We start from the raw sequence: 22,112 nt of genomic DNA on the forward strand, positions 1-22,112 counted from the left end.
TTTGAGACAGAGAGAGACAGAGCATGAACGAGGGAAGGTCAGAGAGAGAGGGAGACACAGAATCCGAAGCAGGCTCCGGGCTCTGAGCTGTCAGCACAGAGCCCAACGTGGGGCTCAAACTCATAGACCATGAGATCGTGACCTGAGCTAAAGTCAGACGCTTAACCAACTGAGCCACCCAGGCACCCTGCCAATAGACATTTTAAATTTAACATATCCAATATAGAACTCTTGATTTCCACTTCTTGCCAAGATGGGTTAACAGGCATTAGATTTGCCTACACATCTGAAAGAACTAGAGAAATTGTACAAAATAAGTGAAACAGTGGTTTTCAAAATATTGTTCACCAGGTTGTGACAAATAGTGATCCCTGAGAGATGAGAAACCAACAAGGTGAGCTCTACAATTGCCCTGGCTTTCTTTCTACCAAGTTTCCAGGTCATAGCTCAATGAAAGGAAAACTGTAAATGCCAGCAGAGATGGAAATGGAGCTATGAGTTTGGGGAGGCCAAGGTAACTAGAGTTTGCAAGGCAGAGTACCAGAGAAGATGGAGCTTCACAAAGAACTCCAGAGACTTTTAAAGGATTCTTCTCAAATATTTAGCTGAGGACTAGTCAGGACATACATGTAAGAAAATTACCTGAAGCCAGAACTAGGATGAAGTTACAGGGAACAATCCCTGAATACTTCTTGTTCCCACCAGCATGGTGGAAAACCTCATAATTCACAGGGCATTGAGTAGGAAACTCAGAAGAGTTTTGCTTCTTAGTGTGGTAAACTAAACTGTAGGCTAAAAACTAGTTTGCTCCTGCCCGACAAAGCATAAAAGCAAAGCCTAACAGGATCAGACTTTTCAAATAACCTAACTCCATTTCAGAACAAAGCTCAAAAATGATTTAGGAATATAAAAATATCTCAGGTAAAATGCATAATGCCTGACACCCAATAAAAAATTATCAGGCATGCAAAACAGCAGGGACATACAACCTACGATGAGAAGAAAAAAACCAACAACAGAAACTAATCCAAAAATGATACGGATGATAGAATTAGTAGATAGGGACATTAAAGCCATAGTTATAAATCTGTTCCGTGTGTTAAAGAAACTAGAGGAAAGACATGAACAGAGAATCAGTGAGCTGAAAGACAACTTGCAAAATCCCCTTTGCCAAATAACATAACATGATTGAGGGAAATAATATCCCTTCATATTCACACGGAAAGGGAGGGTATTATCAGGTGGTATACACCTAGGGGCAGGAATCATGGGTGCCAACCTAGAATTATGTATTTCACATTAGGAACAAAAAGAGTCATTTTATAATGATAATGGTAAAAAGGTTAATTCATCAAGCAATCCTGATTTTATTTATCAAATAACAGAGCTTCAGAATACATTAAGTAAAAACTGGTAGAACTGCAAGAAGAAATAAATCCACACTTATGGTTAGAACTTCAACAAACCTCTCTCATTGACAGAGCTAGAAGAAAGAAAATCCTCTAGTGACAATATGGAAGGCTTGACATGATGGACCAACTTGACCTAGTGGCATTTATAGAATATTCCACCTAAAACAGCAGAATTTATATTCAAGTCCACAAGGAACATTTACCAAGAGAAAATAGTATTTGGGATCATAAAATAAGTAATTAAAATTTTTTTTAATGTTTTTATTTATTTTTGAGAGAGAGAGAGACAGAGACAGAGTGCTAATGCAGGAGGGACAGAAAGGGAGACACAGAATCTGTCTCTAGGCTCTGAGCTGTCAACACAGAGCCCAACACAGGACTCAAACTTGTGAACTGTGGAATCATGACCTGAGTTGGAAGTCGGACACTCAACTGACTGAGCCACCCAGATTTCCCTAAAATAAGTAATTTGAAAGGATTCGGATTATACAAATTTTGTTCTCTGACTACAGTTGGAGTAGAGTTAAATTAGAAATTAGGAACAAATAACTAGAAAATCTCTAAGTGTTTTGAAACTAGCACACTTAGAAGCTTCCCATGGATCTAAGAAGCAATCAAAAGAGAAATTAGAAAGTATTTTGAATTTAACGAAATTAAGAATGAAACATCAAAAATTACGGGATACAGCTAAATTAGACGGAAATTTATAGCACCCTAACGCCTATGTTACATAAGAAGAAAAGTTTTATGTCAATGACTTCGGCCTTCACCTTAAACTAGAAACAGAAGAGCAAAAGAAGCCCAAAATAAGTAAAGAAAAGAAATAATAAAAATAGCAGTAGAAGTAAAAAAAAAAAAGAAAGAAAACAGGCGAACATTAGAGGAAATCAGTGAAAACAAAAGCAGTTTCTTGGAGAAGATCAATTGATAAACTTGTAATCAGACTGATCGAGCAAAAAAAGAGACAAAAAACAAATTACCAAATCAGGAATGAAGGAACATCACTACTGATCATGTAGCTCTTAAATAAATAATAAAGGAATATGATAAACAGCTTTATGCCCATTAATTTGATGACTTAGTGAAATGGACAAATCACAAACTACCAAAACTGACTAAAAAAAAAAAAAAAAAAAAAAAAAAAAAAGCCAACCTGTATAATCCAATCTATTAAGGACATTGAAATTGGGCTTAAAGCTTTTCCATAAAGAAAACTCCAGGTTCAGATGGTTTTAATAGTGAATTACATCAAACATTTAAGGAAGAAATCAATTCTACACAAACTTCTTAGAAAACTGAAGAGGCTGGAGTACTTCCCATCTTATTCTTTGAGGCCAGATACCAAAACCATATAAAGATAAAACTACAGACTGACATAAAAAAATATCTCATGAACATAGATTTAAAAATCTTTAAAACAAGTTTTTATTTACCTACCTCCTAATCCCAAATCTGCTTCAGTATTCACCATCTTAGTTAATAGCCCTGCCATGGACATTTAGTTGTTCATACCAAGTCAGTGTTGACTTTTTCTCGTTTCTTCACATTCCATCAGTTCTTTTACTTTCAGAACACATTTCAGCTACATTTATCTCTCATCTGGCTATAGTGGTATCATCACTGGTTTGCATGCCTCCATTATTGCTGAACTCACACAACAGCCAGAGTGATGCTGTTAAAACATAAATCAGACCCTGGGATTCCCTCACATAAAACCCTCCAATGGCCCTCTAGAACACTAGAAAAAAAATTTTTAACTGTTTTTTATAGCTTACAAAGTCCTTCATTATCTGTCTGTGGCCTCTTTGTAGCCTCATCCCCTACAGTGCTCTGCCTTACTTATCCACTCTAGCCATCTGGCTATTTCCTTAACACCCAGCTCATTTATACCTCAAGATCTTTGTACTTAATCTTTGAACACTCTTCCAAGTGGCTTCTCTCTCACTTCATGTGAGTATCAAATGTCACCTCCTCAGGAAAGCCTTCTGGCATGACTTTTACTAAAATAGTGTACTTTTCCCCATCCTCTTATATTGCTTTATTTTTAATATTGCTACCCAACCTTATGTTTCATTTTAACATTCTTCTTAGCAATTTGATTATGATGTTCCATGTTGTGGGTTTTTGTTTTTTTTTTTTTTTTTTTTTTTTTGTGCTATCCTGTTTGGGGTATGTTCTTACATTCGAGGGTTCATAGTTTTGATCAAATTTGGAAAAATTTTAGCCACTTTTTCTTAATTACTTTTTCTGCCTCCCTCTCTCTTGACTGCACTTTCTGTTATTTATGTGTATAGAAGAGTTGTTTCTGCATTTAAGTTGTAATTGTAAACTGTTTTATCCTTTTGAAAAAAATGATCATTTTGAACCGGAAAGCTATTAACAAATAGATCCATTTACTCTTGCCACCTTGGATTCTTAGGTGTTTTTCCTTTCTCTGAAGTTTCCATAACTCATTCAGGGAATTTAAATGCTTTAAAAAAATGACCACCATCAATATTACCCAAGGAAATATTATAATATTTCTAAGGAAATTCATTTTGGCTCAGATTTTCAAACCTGCAAGATGAAAATCATCAAATTTGTATTGTTAACATCTAAATCCCACTTGAATCCCACCCTCTTGTTAGTACTGCCTACCCTTCATCTACCTCATTAAGCCAGATAATGAAAGAAAAATACAAATTATAGAACCATCTGTTGGTGGTTTTCTGCTTTTGGATTATATATTTGCCAGTGAGGTAATTGCTTCTCTCCTTCCGTTTTTGTTTTATTGCTTCCCTCACCTTCTGTTCTCCAGAAAGAATATGGCATTCCTATAACTAGGGGGGAAATATTCCTTTTTATTTACAAAGCATGAACTTCGTTTGACTGTCAATGTTGATTTTGGGTCTTAAAAGATATTTTGAATCATTGAAGAGAGCTATTGGAACAAACAAAACTATGTATTTTTTATTTGAAATTCCTAAATGGTATGGGAGAATAAGCAAGGTCTCCTCTTTTGCAGTATTTCATGCACACAAGACAAGATATCTGAGATCCTGTTATTTGAGCCCCATGTAATAAGTGATTCTGTCATTTGTTTCTTTTTCCCATAGGGAGAAGAAAATTGAAGGACTGAATTTTATTAGATGCTTAGCTGCTTTTCATTCTGAAGTATTGAACACAAAGTTGCATGAAACAAGTTTTGCAGTAGTTCAAGAGGTAAACTTAGTTTTCAGCCCAGTTAAGGGTTGTTTGGACGACAAAGAATAAATATGCCACATTTATTTGACTTTAAAAAATATTTCTGTACTAAGTGATATAAACAATAAACAGCTTGTATGTAGTTAAAAGTAGCTTATGTTTGGGTGACTCAGCATTACAGCATGTGACTCTTGATCTTGGGTTTGTGAGTTTCAGCCCATAAAATCTAAACGGTAGATTTTACTTTAAAAAAAAAAAAAAAAAAAAGTAGCTTATACCTTACTTCACAACTTTTTTTTTTAATTTTTTTTTTACTTCACAACTTTAAAAAAAATTTGTTACATGTTAATTTTTAGGGTGTAAGATAATATGTATTAAAACAGGTTACTGTAATAGTAAATGTGGTTTCAAAGTTATTATTACTGATTTTCTTTCAGAATGTCAGCAAAATATACATTTTGGAAATTTTTTTTAGGTGAAAAATTTACGTTCTGGAGTTTCTCGTGCTGCTGTGGTCTGTTTAAGTGATCTTTTCACTTACCTGAAAAAGAGCATGGATCAAGAACTAGATGCTACAGTAAAAGTTTTGTTGCACAAGGCTGGAGAATCAAATACATTTATAAGAGAAGATGTTGACAAAGCCCTGAGAGCTATGGTCAGCAATGTAACTCCCACACGTGCAGTTGTTGCTCTTATCAGTGGAGGACAAAGGTAATGTTCAAAATAATCAATGTGTCCTTAAACTAAAAAGTCAATTGTTTGTAGTCTGGGATATAGGGAAAAAAAGCAAACATCAGTATTATTTCAGTCAAAAATAAGTAATTCCCATATGATAAACATCAGATTAGGTGGAGAGCATATAAAGAATAATAATATTGGTATTATAGTAATTTTACTTACATTCATAGATACGGAACTAAATAAATGTCAGTGACTATGAGTTTGTTTTGTTTTTAACTTCTTTTTTTTTATTTGTTTTTTTTTTGTTGTTGTTGTTGTTGTTGTTTTTAACTTCTTAGGTGGAGGGTAACTAATGTAATTTGCCATTTTAGCCTCCAAGGATGGTTGTTGAGGGTTAGAAGAGGTTTAATCATTTAACTTTAAAGGTACAACTTTGGTAAATAGTTTATACATCCGATTTGTTTGGCCATGTTTTCCTGTAGCCATTTACACATTGCGGTAAGAAGATGTACAGCCCAGCACTTATCAGATGTAGTGGAATTTATGGAACCAGAGCGTATTTTATCTGGAACAAAGGATATGGCTGACCGCATATTACCAGCTGCTGCCAAGTTTGCTCAGGACAGTTCACAAGAAACCAGGTGAATAGCTGCTAATAATATTTGCTGAATCTGTTAGGAAAATGGCTTGAAAGTAGGCAGCAAAGGTTAAAAAAGAGTAAACATTTTTCCTAAATTGACAAGTGGGGTCCACAGGGATTGGTGCTGGGGGATGGACTTGTTTAACCAATTTGCAAATGATCTTGAGGGAGTGCACAGTGAATTCTCCAAATTTGCGGATGACATTACCTACTTCTGGGTAGTAAGATGCCATGTCACAGGGATGAACTGCATGAAAACGGCACAAGACTGAGTGGGCAGAAAAGTGGCAGAAGAACTTTATTTTGGGCAAGTGTAAGGTAATGCCTTTAGGGGAAGTGATATATTTTCCAAGCTGTTAGGTGAAATCATGGAAGTAGGTGCACATGAAAAATACAGGAAGCAAAATGGGTAACATATTATCTCCTGAAACATGATATAGCTGCACTTCGAAAATCCCATAAATTTCTGAACACTGTATTTGAAGAACAATTTTACAAAGGTTAAGAACAGTCAAGAGAGAAATGACGAAATAATTAAGATGTGGATGGTACATTATCCGTGTTGGTAACTTTTTTTTTTAAGTAAACTCTGCCCAAAGTGGGTCTTAAGGCCATGACCCCAGCATCAAGAGTCATATGGTCTACTGACTGAGCCAGCCATGTGCCCCTAGATGTATTGGTGGCAGAAATTTTAGGTGTAGTCAGGAGCCTAGGTTCAATTCCTAGCCCCAGTTACTGTTTGCCCTAAAGCAAATTACTTACTGTCTGTTAGGCTAGGTTTTCTTGTATGTAAAATTAGGAAGGTGGGACTAGGTGATTGATAATGTCCCATACAAAAATCTAAAAATTTATGGCAGTTACATATGAAGATAGATTAAAAGTGGGGAGGGGGGATCCTGAGTTCATAGAGACTGAAGTAAAGAAGGGTATTAAAGTATTAACCTTTTTAAGACAAAGGTATCCTTGACTTTAGGTAACTGGAGTTAATCTTATGGAAATCATTATACCAGAAGCTAATATAGAAAGTCAATGTATTCATTTTCTATTGCTGTGTAACAAAGTGCCACAAACATAGTGGTTTAAGGCAACACAGACTTTTTTAGCTTACTGTTCTTTAGGTTAGAAGTCTTGCATGGCTCAACTGCTTTCTCTGCTTAGGGTCTCCCAAGACTGAAATCAAAGTAATGATAAGGCTGAGATCTTATGTAGAGGCTCTGTAGAAGAATCTGCTTCCAAACTCCTTTTGGTGGTTAGCCAAATTTAGTTCCTTATAGTTTTAGGACTGAGGTCTCTATTTCTTTGCTGTTGTCAACCAGGGTCCTCTTTCAGCTCCTTAAGGCCACCCAAATTCCTTTTTATGCAGCCCCCTCCATCTTCAAGCCAAAAACGGTATGTTGAGTCCCCCTGTTGCTTAGAAGCTGTCTTACTTCCTCTTCTCTTACCAGCCATAGAAAGCTCTCTGCTTTTAAGGGCCTGTCTGATTAGATTAGGCCCACCCAGAAAATCTCCATATCTTAGAGTTAACTATACCATATAATATAACATAATCCTGGAAGTTATATCTCGTATTTACAAATTGTAGGGATTAGAGCAGGACGTCTTTGAGGAGCCATTTTAGAAGTTGTGTATATCAAAGTAAAGTTCAAAGCAGTTTAGGAGGGTTCAGATCATAATAGACTAGTTAGGAACAAGAAAAAGATTCATAATGGTTGTTTTGTGTACATCTTTAAAAAAAATTTTTTTTTAAGGTTTATTTTTGAGAGAGAGAGAAAGACAGATGGAGCACAAGCAGGGGAGGGCAGAGAGAGGGGGAGACACAGAATCCGAAAGTAGGCTCCAAGGTCTGAGCTGTCAGCACAGAGCCTGACGTGGGGCTCATACTGACCAGCTGTGAGATCATGACTTGGGTCGAAGTCGGACGCTTAACCGACTGAGCCACCCCAGCGCCCCTGTTTTGTGTACATCTTAACCTTTCCTTAAATGGCATGGTAATTGTTTTAATCCATTTCATCATTTCTTGATTTCTTATTTGAAGTTTTAAAATTATAAAATAGTTACACCTTTACAGTTTTAATATTTCTCATATTTAGTGTCCCCATTGCTTGTTTACTTGATTGTTTTAGCCATTCTCCTATCATTAAGGGCTTGTGATGGACCTACAGTTTTTAATATTCTTGGCTAAAAGTTATAATCATCCTTGAAACTATAACTGATTAGGAACTACTTATCAGGGTGTAGACTTTATTCTGCTTCTGAGGAGAGAACGGTAGTTTTTATTTTCTGATACTACCTCTCTATAATTTCATTATAGTTGGAGTCTAGTTGATACAGATATTTCTGAAATCATTCTGTACCCTCTCCCTATCCCCCAAGCCTTGCCTTCTCTGCTTCTTCTAGTTCCTTATATTCCAATTTGTAGGGAAAAAAATAACTGTAATTAGCTTTAGGGCCACGCCTCCTTGAAGGATAGTAATATGGTATAATTAAAAGGTACTGTAAGACCCCTCTATTCAAAAATATCTCCAGTATACACTTCTATATCTGCAGTTCTTCCATTAGAATGATATCTGGGCTTAAGGCTTTATCCTGAGAGAATTTTTTTTTTAATGAATAATTTTAAAATTTATATATCGTAAAAAATTTAGTTTGGAGAGCATTACACATTCATTAATATATCATCAATGATTTATCAACTAACTTTGGGTGTGTTTTAGGTAGCAGAGAATAGGTTTTGAAGAATTGGAACCCAGGTAAGTTTTGGCATGAAAAAAAAAAAGGTTCTGTATTTCCTACAGAACCTAGCGAAGGTTGACTTAGGTCAGAACATCTGACCAGCAGGGGAGCAGCAAAAGCTCACTGGGCAAGGAGCCCAGGATAAAGACAAACTTCTCCTAACTCACAGTTCTGCCAAATGCTGGCCTTGATATGGGCCCTAGGGTTTCTGAAAAATAGAATTCAAGCTTTTGGCTCTCCATCTGACATATAACTGAAAGAATTGAAGCTATAGTGTTTTTTAAAGGTGAGGGTCAGGAAAATGCTTTATTCCAGCTCAATTAATATAACTACATTTCAGTGGTTTATTTAAAATAAGGATGACAGTTTTGATGTTGATAGATTTTTTTTCTGTTGAAAAAAATTGCATCTAAGGACAGAAACTGAGTTTGTTTAAGGTATATAACATTATTTACATATTTCTCAAATATCCATAGGTACTATGGTCGAAAGATGCTCTTCCTTCTGATGTGTCATCCAAACTTTGATAAAATGCTTGAAAAATATGTCCCATCTAAAGACTTGCCATATATTAAGGAATCTGTTAAAAGCTTACGGCAAAAGGTATGTGGAAAAAGTTTATTTTATAAACAGCTTTAAAAGCAAAGTACCAGAAAAAAATAATAATAAAAAATAAATAAAAGCAAAGTACCAGGAAGCTAAAGGATACAAGTAATTACTTCAATTATTTCTCTGTTAACCATTCAGACTGTATCTACAGTAGCATTTCAACAACTGCAGTTGAAAAACTTGGAGTAGACATTCATAGTGTTGGTAAGTGTTTAATGAACAGAAGCTCAATACTTGATAGAACATAGTGTGGTTTACTGGAGTGACAAGACTTGGGTTTGAATCACAACTCTGAGAATTAGTGAACTATAATGTTAGGTACATCGCTTCATTTCTTTAACCTGAAGTTTTATTTTTATAAGGTAAGAATAGTGATGTTCTTCATGCTTGGTTCCTACTTTATTTACCTTGCATATTCCACTATTAGAATTCCTATCACACTGCAGAACATTAATTGGGAGCTGCTTGAGGGGAAGCCCCATGTCTTATTTATCCTGGTAGATAATGGGGATTTGGACATGTCTGAAATGAGTGACTGAGGGAATATCACGTAAATTAAAATATGAAGTGTCTTATAAAAAAGCAATCCACTTACATATTATTTTTTACAAAAATCTGTTAAATAATCTAGAATTATTCTGTGGTAATTTATGTTATTCTTTACTGATAATCTTCGGCAAAGGATTCATTTACGTAAGGATAGTATTTCAAAGATGTATGATAATATACATTTTAGAGCATTTTCTTCTGCTCAGTTAGCTTAATTCATACAGAAATAACTAAAGTAACCATGCAAAAAATTATCTTACCAGCGTGAGGCAGATTATATTTGTGAGTCATTTCAAGTACAAGTATTTTTAAATAGTTCTTATGTAAGTGTTTATTCTCACACTGGAATTCATTATTCTCACACATAGGAATTCATTATTTATGTAACGTGTTCATATTTTCTCTACAGATTTTAAGGCTTAAGAAGAATACTTATAAAACATAGCATATTAATTTTAAAAATTTTAAACAGTTTTACCCTGCCAGTGTCATTGCCTATTAATTTGGTTAATTTACTACTAATTAGAAGGTATTTTATTTATTGATACCTTTTGAAGCAGAAGCATAGCAGATTATTAAAATGCTTTCAATTACAAAGATCAATAATGGGTTCTCTGAAAATTGCATTGTATAAATTATTTCACTTCACTAGTTTTGAAATTTTTAGGGGCGTCTGGGTGGCTCAGTTGGTTAAGTGTCCAACTTCAGCTCAGGTCTTGATCTCCCGGTTCGTGGGTTCAAGCCCCGTGTCAGGCTCTGTGCTGACAACTCAGAACCTGGAGCCTGCTTCGGATTCTATACCTCGCTGTCCCTCTGCCCCTCCCCACTCACACCGTTTCTCTCTCTCAAAAATAAGTAAACATTTTTAAAAATTTTTAAAAAAGACTTTTATTACACTGCCTTTCTTTATATTACTTAAAGGGTTTGGGAGAGATACCACTAGATACTCCTTCAGCAAAAGGAAGACGATCTCATACTGGTACTGTTGGAAATACACGGTCATCCTTTGTTTCTAGAGATGCTTTCAATTCAGCTGAAAGGTAGGCTCATTTGATAGTTCACATCATTGGAGAAATTACTCCCTAGTGATAGTAGTCTCATTTGGATATTTTTATGAACTATTCCAGGGATATTTGTCAAAACTGAATGGAGTTTTAAAAGTTGAAAGTAAGAACTTAGAAAGTGTGAGGTAATTAGATTTAATAAGGGAATTGCATATTCACAGCAACTTTCTTTTATATGCACTAAACAGTATTAAAGCATTAATGTGGTTTAATTAAGTGCTGTTGAACTTGTCAATATTAGGCCTGTGTTGGACAACTCTAATTGATTTTGTATTAATTTATAGCCTTTACTTTTTCCCCTTGATTATGAAAATAATACATAATTATGATTAAAGAAAAAAAAAAACTTTAGAAAATCCAGACATTATAAGAACAACTTAACCAATCACCACCAGGCAGAAGAATCCTCTTAAAATTTTTATGAATATAATTACATATGCTATTGTGGAACCTGTTTACATTATGTAACATGTAATTGATTATATAACTTAAAATTTTTTTTCTTTTGGAAGTATGATCTCTGGCATATTTTAAAATATATTTTAAACATTATTTTTAAAACTACATGGTAGATATATAAGTATCTTTCATATTTTCTAGATTTGTATATTTTTGAAATATTTCATAAACTAAAATATACATTTTGTTAAAAAATTAAAATCCATGTGAAAATACATGCTTTTGGGACCTTGCTATTCTAAGTACAGTCCATAAAACAGCCCCATTGGCATCCCCTAAGAACTTCTAGAAATTTGAATCTTAAAAAAAAGAAAAAAAAGAAAAAAAAGAAATCCAAATTTTGTAATCTTCCCAAGCCTATGGAATCACAATCTGCTGTTTTTTTCACATTAAGGTATAATCACAGGGGTACCTGGGTGGCTCAGTCGGTTAAGCATCTGACTTGACTTCAGTTCAGGTCATGATCTCCAGGTTCATGAGTTTGAACCCTGTGTCGGGCTTTGCGCTCACAGTCCGGAGCCTGCTTGGGATTCTTTGTCTTCTCGCTCTCTGCCCTTACCCAACTTGTGTGTATGCGAGTGCTCTCTCTCTTTCACTCTCTCTCTCTCAAAAATAAATAAAACTTTAAAAAAGTGCCATTGAATATTAAAAAAAAAAAAGATACAATCACATAAAATCCTGGGTCAGACATTTTGGTCAAAACTTTTTTTGCAACCAACAAAAAGTAGCTTTTTAAATATTAATTGAGAATATACTGTGTACCAAGCCCTTTCTGGTCAGTTACTTATTTTGTAGATGTCTCTTAATTGGGTATTATCTGATCATTTTTCACAGTGAGATTTGAGGTTATGCATTTTTTGACAAAAAATACCTCAAAAGTCAAGTTGTACCCTTCTCAGTGCATCATTTCATGAGGTGCATGATGTTGCTGTGCCTTCTTACTGACCTTGTTAACCTTGATCCTCTGATAAGGTGGTTTCTCTTGGGTTTCGTCACTGCAAAATTACTATTTTCCCCCTATAAATAATAGATATTTTGGAATACTTTGAGACTATATAAATCTCCTGTTTCATCATACTGTAGTTTACAAATCTTAGCAACCATTGATGGATCTTGCCTGCAGCAATTATTGTGGGATTTATTTATTTATTTATTTATGTCTAATGGTGATCTTTTATTTACCTTATTCTTCTACATTTATTAGTTGAATTTTTTCATGAAGAAAACTGCTACTTTTCCTCCACGTATTCACTTATTCAAATATTTATATTATTGTAGATGGATGGATTTTTATTTTATTTTATGGGTTATAATCTATCTATATCTATAAAAACTATTCATTACTCACTTTTTCAAATTGTTGCAACTTTAAGATCTCCCTCAGGTTGGCTGCTGTGCTTTTTCAACATGGCACATTTTACATTTCTTTATTTTTTGCCATCACAAGATTGCCCAGGATCAACTTGTATTATTTCCTCTTCTCTAATCTGTATGTTTCTAATTTCTTTTCCTTTCCTGTCTGAATTGCAATGACTAGAATATTGAATATGATGTTGCATACAAATATTAAGAACAAACATCTTACCTTATTCCTAATCTTGGGCACAAAACATTTGGTATTTTCCCACTAAGTATGATGTTAGCTATAGATTCATAAAAATCCTTTATCAGGTTAAAGTTCCTTCCTCTTTCTAGTTTGAGTTTTTATCATGAATGGTTATTGAATTTTGTCAAGTGATTTCTCAATGTCTATTAGGATAATCATGTATTTTTCCTTTATTCTATTAATATAAATGGTTTACAGTCATTGATTTCCAAATGTTGAAAAAAGATAACTTGTATTGCTTGGATTAGTAGCACTTGATCATGAAGTGTTATATTTTTAATATATCACTGGTGTTGGTTTGCTAAAATTAGGTGGGTATTTTTTGTCTATAGTCCTGGGATCTGTAGTTTTCTTGTCTTAGGATGTCTTTGGTTTTGTTATGGGAGTAGTGCTGGATAATACCTTGTGGTTTCTTCTTTAATACATGGGCTATTTAGAAATGTGTTTCTTACCAGCTGTATAAGATGGTTCCAGTTTTAACACCTCCTCATCAATATGTGTTATTCTCCAAGTGGGTATAAATTGGTATCTCATATGACAAAGACTTTTTCTTTAGCTATACTTTACACAGGCTTTTTATCCATGAATCCTCTAAGTCTGCTTGTTGGCTATAAATTCCAGCTGTCTTTACTGCATTCAGAATTGAACACCTCTGACTATCTCCTCTATTGCAGTAGTCATGACCCCTATTCCAAAGTCTTAAATAAAGTCTTCTTTATAACTTTACAATGTCAGAATAATTATTCTTTACCACGTTATAGTTTTGACTTGTGTTTCTTAGTATGTCTTTTTAAAGTATGTTTTTTGTAAAAATATATATGTTATATTTAATATATATTTATATATCTGATTAAATCTTGCTTTTTTATCTAATAATCTCTCCCCTTTAATTAGAGTATTTGACCATTTCTATTTGGTATAATTATTCATATGGTTGGGTTTAAGCCTATCATGTTGATATTTTTTTTTACATTATTTTTCAATCTATCCTGGTTTTGTTTCTTTTTTCCACTTTTCCTGCCCTTTTTTTCATCCAAATTTTTACTTAAATTCTAGTTATCATACAGTGTAATATTAGTTTCATGTGTAGAATTTAGTGATTCATCACTCACATACAACACCCCAGTACTCATCACAGCAAGTGCTGTCCTTAATACCCATCACCCATTTAACCCATTCCCCCACCCAAATCCCCTCCAGTAACCATCAGATTGTTCTCTATAGTTAAGAGACTGTTTCCTGGTTGGCCTCTTTTTTTTCCCTTCCTCTGTGTTCTTTTGTTTCTCAAATTCCACATATGAGTGAAATCATATGGTATTTGTCTTTCAATGACGGACTCATTTTGCTTAGCATAATACACTGGCTCCATCCACATCATTGCAAACGGCAAGATTTTATTCTCCTGATGGCTGAGTAACATTCCATTGGTGTGTGTGTGTATGTATGTATGTATAATATATATATTATATACACATGTATATTATATACATATAACTATATACATGTATATATTATACACACACATGCATACACAAACACATACATACATCCACACTACCTCTTCTTTATCCATTCATCAGTAGATAGACATTTGGGCTCTTTCCATAATTTGGCTATCATTGATAGTGCTGCTATAAACATTGGTGTGCATGTGCCCCTTTGAATCAGTATTTTTGTATCCTTTGGGTAAATACCAGTAGTACAATTGCTGGATTGTAGGATAGTTCTATTTTTAATTTTTTGAGGAACTTCCATACTGTTTTACAGAGTGGCTGCACCAGTTTGCATTCCCACCAGCAGTGTAAGAGGGTTCCCTTTTTTCTGCAGCCTTGCCAACACTTGTTCTTTCCTGTGTTGTTCATTTTAGCCATTCTGACAGGTGTGAAGTGATATCTCATTGTAGTGTTGATTTGTATTTCTCTGATGACCAGTGATGTTGAGCATCTTTTCATGTGTCTCTTTGTGTGTCATATGACGTATCAGATATGTCATTTGCAAATATCTTCTCCTATTCCATAGGTTGCCTTTTAATTTTGTTGATTGTTTCCTTTACTTTGCAGGAGGTTTTTATTTTGATGAATTCCCAATAGTTTATTTTTGTGTTTGTTTCCCTTGCCTCAGGAGATCTATCTAGTAAGAAGTTGCTGCAGCCAATGTCAAAGAAGTTATTGCCTGTATTCTCCCCCAGGATTTTAATGATTTCCTGTCTCACATTTAGGTCTTTCATCCATTTTGAATTGTTTTTGTATATGGTGTAAGAAAGTGGTCCAATTTCATTCTTGTGCATGTTGCTGTACAGTTTTCTCAACACCATTTGTTGAAGAGACTGTTTTTTTTTTCCATTGGATATTCTTTCCTGCTTTGTTGAAGATTAATCAACTATATAGTTGTGAGTTTATTTCTGGATTTTCTATGTGTTCCATTGATTTATGTGTCTATTTTTGTGCCAGTCCCATACTGTCTTAATCATTACAGCTTTGTAATATAACTTGAAGTCCAGAATTATGATGCCTCCAGCTTTGCTTTTCTTTTTCAAGGTTGCTTTGGCTATTCAGAGTCTTTTGTGGTTCCACACAAATGTTAAGATTGTTTCTTCTCGCTTTGTGAAAGATGCTGTTGGTATTTTGATTGAGATTGCATTAAATGTGTAGATTGCTTTGGTTAATATAAACATTTTAACAATATTTGTTCTTTCAATCCATTAGTGTGGAATGCTTTTCTTTATGCCGTCTTCAATTTTTTTTTTTTTTTTTTAGAGAGAAAATGAGAGAGAGAGAGTGCAAACCAGGGAGAGGGGCTGAGGAAGGGAGAGGGAGAGGGGGAGGGGGAGAGGGAGAGGGAGAGGGAGAGGGGGAGAGAGAGAGAGAGAGAGAGAGAGAGAGAGAGAGAGAGAGAGAGATTCTTAAGCAGGCTCCCTCCATGCTCAGCACGGAGCCCGACTTGGGGCTCAATCCCACCTTGAGATCATGACGTGACCTGAAATCAAGAGTTAGGCACTCAACTGACTGAGTCACCTAGGCATCCTTTCTATTTCTTTCATCAGTGTTTTTATAGTTTTCAGAGTATAGATCTTTTACCTCTTTGGTTAAGTTTATTCCTAGGTATCTTATCGTTTTTGGTGCAGTTGTAAATGGGATGGATTCTTTGATTTCTCTTTCTGCTGCTTCCTTATTGGTGTAAAAGAATGCAACAGATTTTTATACATTGTTTTTGTACCTTATGACTTTACTGAATTCGTGTTTCAGTTCTAGTAATATTTTGGTGGTGTCTTTTGGGTTTTCTACATAGAGTATCATGTCATTTGCAAATAGTGAAAGTTCAACTTCTTTCTTGCTAATTCAGATGCCTTTTATTTCTTTGTGTTGTCCGATTGCTATGGCTAGGGCTTCCAGGACTATGTTAAATAACAGTGGTGAGAGTGGACATCCTTGTCTTGTTTCTGACTATAGAGGAAAAGCTCTCAGTTTTTCCCCATTGAGGATGATTTTAGCTGTGTTTTTTTTTTTTTGTGTATGGCCTTTATTATGTTGAGGTATATTCCCTCTATTCCACTTTCTTGAGGATTTTTATCATGAATAGTTAATGTACTTTGTCAAATGCCTTTTCTGCATCTATTGAAAAGATCATATAGTTCTTATCCTTTCTTTTAAAAATGTGGTGTATCATGTTGATTGATTTGCGAATATTGAACCACCCTTGGAGCCCAGGAAAAAATCCCAGTTAATCATCGTGAATGATTCTTTTAATGTACTGTTTGATGGGTTTGTTGGTATTTTGTTGAGAATTTTTGCATCCATGTTCATCAGGGATATTGGTCTGTAGTTCTCATTTTTAGTGAAGTTGTTTCTCTGGTTTTGGAATCAGGGTAATGCTGGCCTGATAGAATGAATCTGGAAGTTTTCCTTCCTTTTCTATTTTTTGGAATAGTTTGAGAAGAATAGGTATTAACTCTTCTTTAAATGTTTGGTAGAATTCACCTGTGATGCCATTTGTCCCTGGGCTTTTGTATCTTTGGAGATTTTTTATTATTGATTCAGTTTCTTTGCTGGATATCGATCTGTTCAAATTTTCTGTTTCTTCCTGTTTCAGTTTTGGTAATTTATATGTTTCTAGGAATTTATCCATATCTTCCAAGTTGTCCATATAATTTTTGGCATATAATTTTTCATAACATTATCATAATTATTTCTATTTCTGTGTAGTTAGTTTTTATTTTTCCCCTCTCATTTGTGGTTTTAATTATTTGTGTTCATTCTCTTTTCTTTTTTAGAAGTCTGGCTAAGGGGTTATCAATTTTATTCTTTCAAAGATCCAGCTCTTACTTTTATTGATCTGTTCCACTATTTTGGTTTTTTGTTGTTGTTGTTTGTTTCTATATCGTTTATTTCTGCTCTAATCTTTATTATTTCCCTTCTTTTGCTGGCTTTAGGTTTTGTTGTTGTTTTTTCTAGCTGCTTTAGGTGTAAGGTTAGGTTGTTTCATTTGAGATTTTTCTTGCTTCTTGAGATAGACCTGTATTGCTGTATACTTCCTTTTTCCTTTTTCTCCACATCCTCACCAACACTTGTTATTGCTTGTCTTTTTAATAATAGCCATTCTTACAAGCATGAGACAATATCTCATGATGGTTTGATTTGTATTTCCCTGATGATTAATGATGTTGAACACCTTTTTCATGGACTTGTTGGCCATTTGTATGGCTTCTTTGGAAACAATGTCTATTCAGTTCCTCTGCCCATATTTGTTTTGTTTGTTTGTTTGTTTGTTTGTAGGTGTTTGTTTTCTAGGTTTTTGGTTTTGTTTTTTGTTGTTGTTTTGCTATTAAGTTGCGTGAGGTCTTTATATTTTTTGGGTATTAACCTCTTTCTCTTCAGATATATGATACGCAAATGTTTTCTCCCATTTTGTAGGCTGTCTTTTCATTTTTGTTGATGGTTTCTTCTGTGCAGAAGCTTTAACTTTGATATGGTCCTACGTGCTTATATTGGCTTTTGTTGTCAAATCCAAAAAATTACTGCTGAGACCAGTGCCAATGAGCTTACCATGTATGTTTTCTTCTATGAGTTTTGTGGTCTTATATTTAAGTCTTTAATCCATTTTGAGTTGATTTTTGTGTATGGAGTAAGATAGAGGTCCAGTTTCACTCTTTTTGCATATGGCTGGCTGTTTGGTTTTCCTGGCAGTATTTATTGAGGAGATTATTCTTGCCCCGTTGTATGTTCTTAGCTCCTTTATCATAAATTAATTGGTGGATTAATTAACCTCTGGGTTTATTTCTGGTCTCTTTATTCTGTTCCATTTATACATGTGTTTATTTCTATGCTAATACCCTGCTGTTTTGAATGAGAAAGTATGATGCCTTCGGCCTTGTTCTTCTTAGAATTGCTTTGGCTATTCTAGGTTTTTTGTGGTTCTATAAAAATTTCAAGATTGTTCTATTTCTGTGAAAAATGCTGTTGGAATTTCTATGGGGATTGCATTCAGTCTGTAGATTGCTTTGGGTAGTAAGGACATTTTAACAATATTAATTCAGTACACGAGCATGAAATATCTTCCACTTATTTATATCTTCTTCAGTTTCTTTTATCAAGGGTTTATAGAGTAGAAATCTTTTACCTTGGCTAAATTCATTACTAGGTATTTTATTATTTTTGATGCATTTGTAAATGAAATTATTTTTTAATTTCTTGTTCTGATAGTTTTTTGTTAGTGTGTAGAAATGCCACTGATTTTTATATATTGATTTTATATCCTGAAACTTTACTGAATTTGTTCATTTGTTTCTGAGTTTTTTTGGTGGATTATTTAGGATTTTCTATGTAAAGTTGACCCTTAGACAATGCAGGGGTTAGGGGCATTGACCCTCATGCAGCTGAAAATCTACAAACAGCATTTGACTCCCCAAAAAGTTAACTACCTACTGTTGACCAGAAGCCTTACTTGATAAACATAATATAAGCAGTTGATTAACACATATTTTGTATATTGTATGTTTTAAATGCTGTATCCTTATAGTAAAGTAAACTAGAGAAATTAAATGTTAAAAAAATCATAAGGAAGAGAAAATACATTTACAGTACTGTACTATGAAAACTCCACATGGAGGGGTGCCTGGGTGGCTCAGTCCATTGAGCATCTAGCTTCAGCTCAGGTCATGATCTCACAGTTTGAGTTTGAGCCCTGCCTTGGGCTCTGCACTGACAGTGCAGAGTATGTTTGGGATTCTTTACCTCTCTCCCTCTCTCTCTGCCTCTCCTTCCCTCATACTTTCTCTCAAAATAAATAAATAAACTTAAAAAAATATCCACATGTGGGGTACCTGGTGGCTCAGTTGGATAAGCATCCAACTTTGGCTCACGTCATGATCTCGCAGTTCATGAGTTTGAGCCCTGTGTCGGGCTCTGTGCTGACAGCTCAGAGCCTGGAGCCTGCTTCAGATTCTGTGTCTCCCTGTCTCTCTGGTCCTCCCCCGCTTGTGCTCTCTCTGTCTCTCAAAAATAAATAAACATTGGGGCGCCTGGGTGGCGCAGTCGGTTGGGCGTCCGACTTCAGCCAGGTCACGATCTCGCGGTCCGTGAGTTCGAGCCCCGCGTTGGGCTCTGGGCTGATGGCTCGGAGCCTGGAGCCTGTTTCCGATTCTGTGTCTCCCTCTCTCTCGGCCCCTCCCCCGTTCATGCTCTGTCTCTCTCTGTCCCAAAAATGAATAAACGTTGGAAAAAAAAATAAAAAAATAAAAAATAAATAAATAAATAAACATTAAAAAAAAATTTTTTTTTAATCCACATGTAAGTGGACCTGCAGAGTGCAAACCCATGTTGTTTAAGGGCCAACTGTATATCATCTGTGAATAGAGGCAGTTTTACCTCTTTCTTTCTTACTTGGAGACTTTTATTTCTTTTTCTTCATAATTGCTCTGGCTAAGACATCCAGTACTGCATTGAATAAGAGTGGCGAAAGAGGGTATCCTTATCTTGTTCTTGTTCTCAGAGGAAAACCTTTCAGATTTTCATCATTGAGTATGATCTTAGCTTTGGGCTCATCATATGTGTCTTATTATGTTCAGGTATCTTCCATCTAAATCCAGTTTGTTGAATGGCTATTGAATTTTGTCAGATGCTTTTTCTTTATCTATTGAGAGGATGATACAATTTTTATTCTCAATTTTGTTAATATGGTGTATCACATTAATTGACCTGGAGATGTTGAGCCATTTTTGCATCCCTGGAATAAATGCCACTTGGTCATTGTGTATGATCCTTTTAATGTATTGCTGCTTCAGTTGCTAGTATTTCGTTGTTGAAGTTCTTTGCATCTGTGTTCTATGATCATTTTAATGCATTCTCTTTTTTTATAAATTGTATTGATGTTAATATATACCTAGTGAGTTTCTCCATTTCACTCTTACTGTATCTTTCCCCCTAAGGTATATTCAATGCTATTCTGCTATCAAATCCATTTTGTTTTGAACAGTAAAAAAGTCATCTTTAAACACAAGTATAGGGGCGCCTGGGTGGCGCAGTCGGTTAAGCGTCCGACTTCAGCCAGGTCAAGATCTCGCGGTCCGTGAGTTCGAGCCCCGCATCAGGCTCTGGGCTGATGGCTCAGAGCCTGGAGCCTGTTTCCGATTCTGTGTCTCCCTCTTGTCTCCCTCTCTCTCTGTCCCTCCCCTGTTCATGCTCTGTCTCTGTCCCAAAAATAAATAAATAAACGTTGAAAAAATAAATAAATAAAAATAAATAAATAAACACAAGTATAAGTAGTTAGATGACTTCTTGTGGTGTTCTTTTGTTTTACTCTTCATTTTTTCACCTTTTATGTATCATATACTTCTTAGTTTAAATATAAACTTAATCCTTTTTTTTCTCATTGTATAGAATTAACCATTTTACAAATTAATCTCAGATTGATTTATTTAAATAAATTAAAAATAATGGATGAATACATCTAAGATCTGCATTCTAGATCACCATCCTGTGTCTACTTTTAAGATGATTCTGAGTCATTCATTAACCAGTGCTCTTAAGATAACGTTAGCATCATTTTTAATACTGGTAGTCAGAAATGGTAACTGGCAACTGTTACTATTGTCTGTAAGACTTATCAATTTGCATGACTTAATTTCTTTCAAAGGGATCATTTATCTGCCATATTGAGTCACCCCTTTATAGGAATAAAAAAAATTATGCTAGTAATAGTAATTGAAATAATAAATCCTGTCAAGATTCTAGTTCTCCCACGCAAGTTCACATGGTTATTTTGAGTTAACATAGCAGGCCTGAGACTACTATTTTTGGAAAGTCCTACTTACAAGGTTAGCCCTTGGTTGGCATCTAGGAACTAGGATTTCAGGAGGATTGCCACTGTTCCTTAACTGATGAAGAGTAGTTTACTATACCAAAATTATTTAAGCAAACAATATGGTTTATGCTGAAGACCTTCTTTCCTTCTGGAAGCCTGGAATTTTAGTATATCCTAGGCAGAGGACCAACCATGACCAACTCTCAATATAACACCCTGAGCATTGGAGTCTCTAATAAGGTTCATTGGTAAACAGCATTTCACATGTGTTGTCACAGGTTGTTGCTGGAGTAATTAAATTTGTCCTATGTTACTTCACTGGGAATGGACCCCTGGAAGCTTAGAGCTGGTTTTTTCCAGACTTTGACCCCTACACTTTTTCCCTTTGTTCATTTTGTTTTGTATCCTTTTGCTGTAATAAATCATAGCTGTGAGTAAAACTACATGTTGAATCCTGTGAGTCCTCCTAGCAAATCACCAAAGTCAGGGGAGATCCCAGGGACCCCCTTTAGCATTGTGGCTATCAGATCAGTTTGTGAATTTTTGAGAAATATATATGTAATAAGATGTATTGTGTTTATGTTTCTCATAGGAAATTAAGAATGAAATTAAATTTACCTTTCTTTGACTTTAGAGAAGTAACTGAAATTCGTGACATCACCAGAAAATCAGTTCCCCGAAATTCCTTAGAAAGTGCTGAATACATTAAAGTCATAACAGGTTTATTAAATGCAAAAGACTTCCGTGATCGTATTAATGGGATTAAGCAGCTTTTATCAGATACTGAAAACAATCAAGAGCTTGTTGTTGGAAACATTGTGAAGGTAATGAACTGTCAAAATTAATTTTCATTTTCAATATGTAGCTAATAGCTCATT

At 34.8% G+C, this 22,112-nt stretch overlaps 1 protein-coding gene across 6 annotated transcripts in view; it reads left to right on the plus strand.

Moving 5' to 3' along the window:
• Nucleotides 1–22,112, plus strand: part of TOGARAM1 (TOG array regulator of axonemal microtubules 1) — a 75,436-nt gene that overhangs the window by 47,373 nt on the left and 5,951 nt on the right. For all 6 annotated transcript variants that reach the window (XM_045450855.1, XM_045450856.1, XM_045450857.1 and 3 more), the window contains 6 exons: nucleotides 4,508–4,613; nucleotides 5,071–5,306; nucleotides 5,759–5,917; nucleotides 9,126–9,252; nucleotides 10,729–10,847; nucleotides 21,869–22,058. In XM_045450855.1, coding sequence (XP_045306811.1) covers nucleotides 4,508–4,613; nucleotides 5,071–5,306; nucleotides 5,759–5,917; nucleotides 9,126–9,252; nucleotides 10,729–10,847; nucleotides 21,869–22,058 — 937 coding nt within the window. The remainder of the gene's footprint in view (nucleotides 1–4,507; nucleotides 4,614–5,070; nucleotides 5,307–5,758; nucleotides 5,918–9,125; nucleotides 9,253–10,728; nucleotides 10,848–21,868; nucleotides 22,059–22,112) is intronic.

The sequence above is a fragment of the Leopardus geoffroyi genome, chromosome B3, assembly GCF_018350155.1.
Source record: "Leopardus geoffroyi isolate Oge1 chromosome B3, O.geoffroyi_Oge1_pat1.0, whole genome shotgun sequence".
Lineage (NCBI taxonomy): Eukaryota > Metazoa > Chordata > Mammalia > Carnivora > Felidae > Leopardus > Leopardus geoffroyi.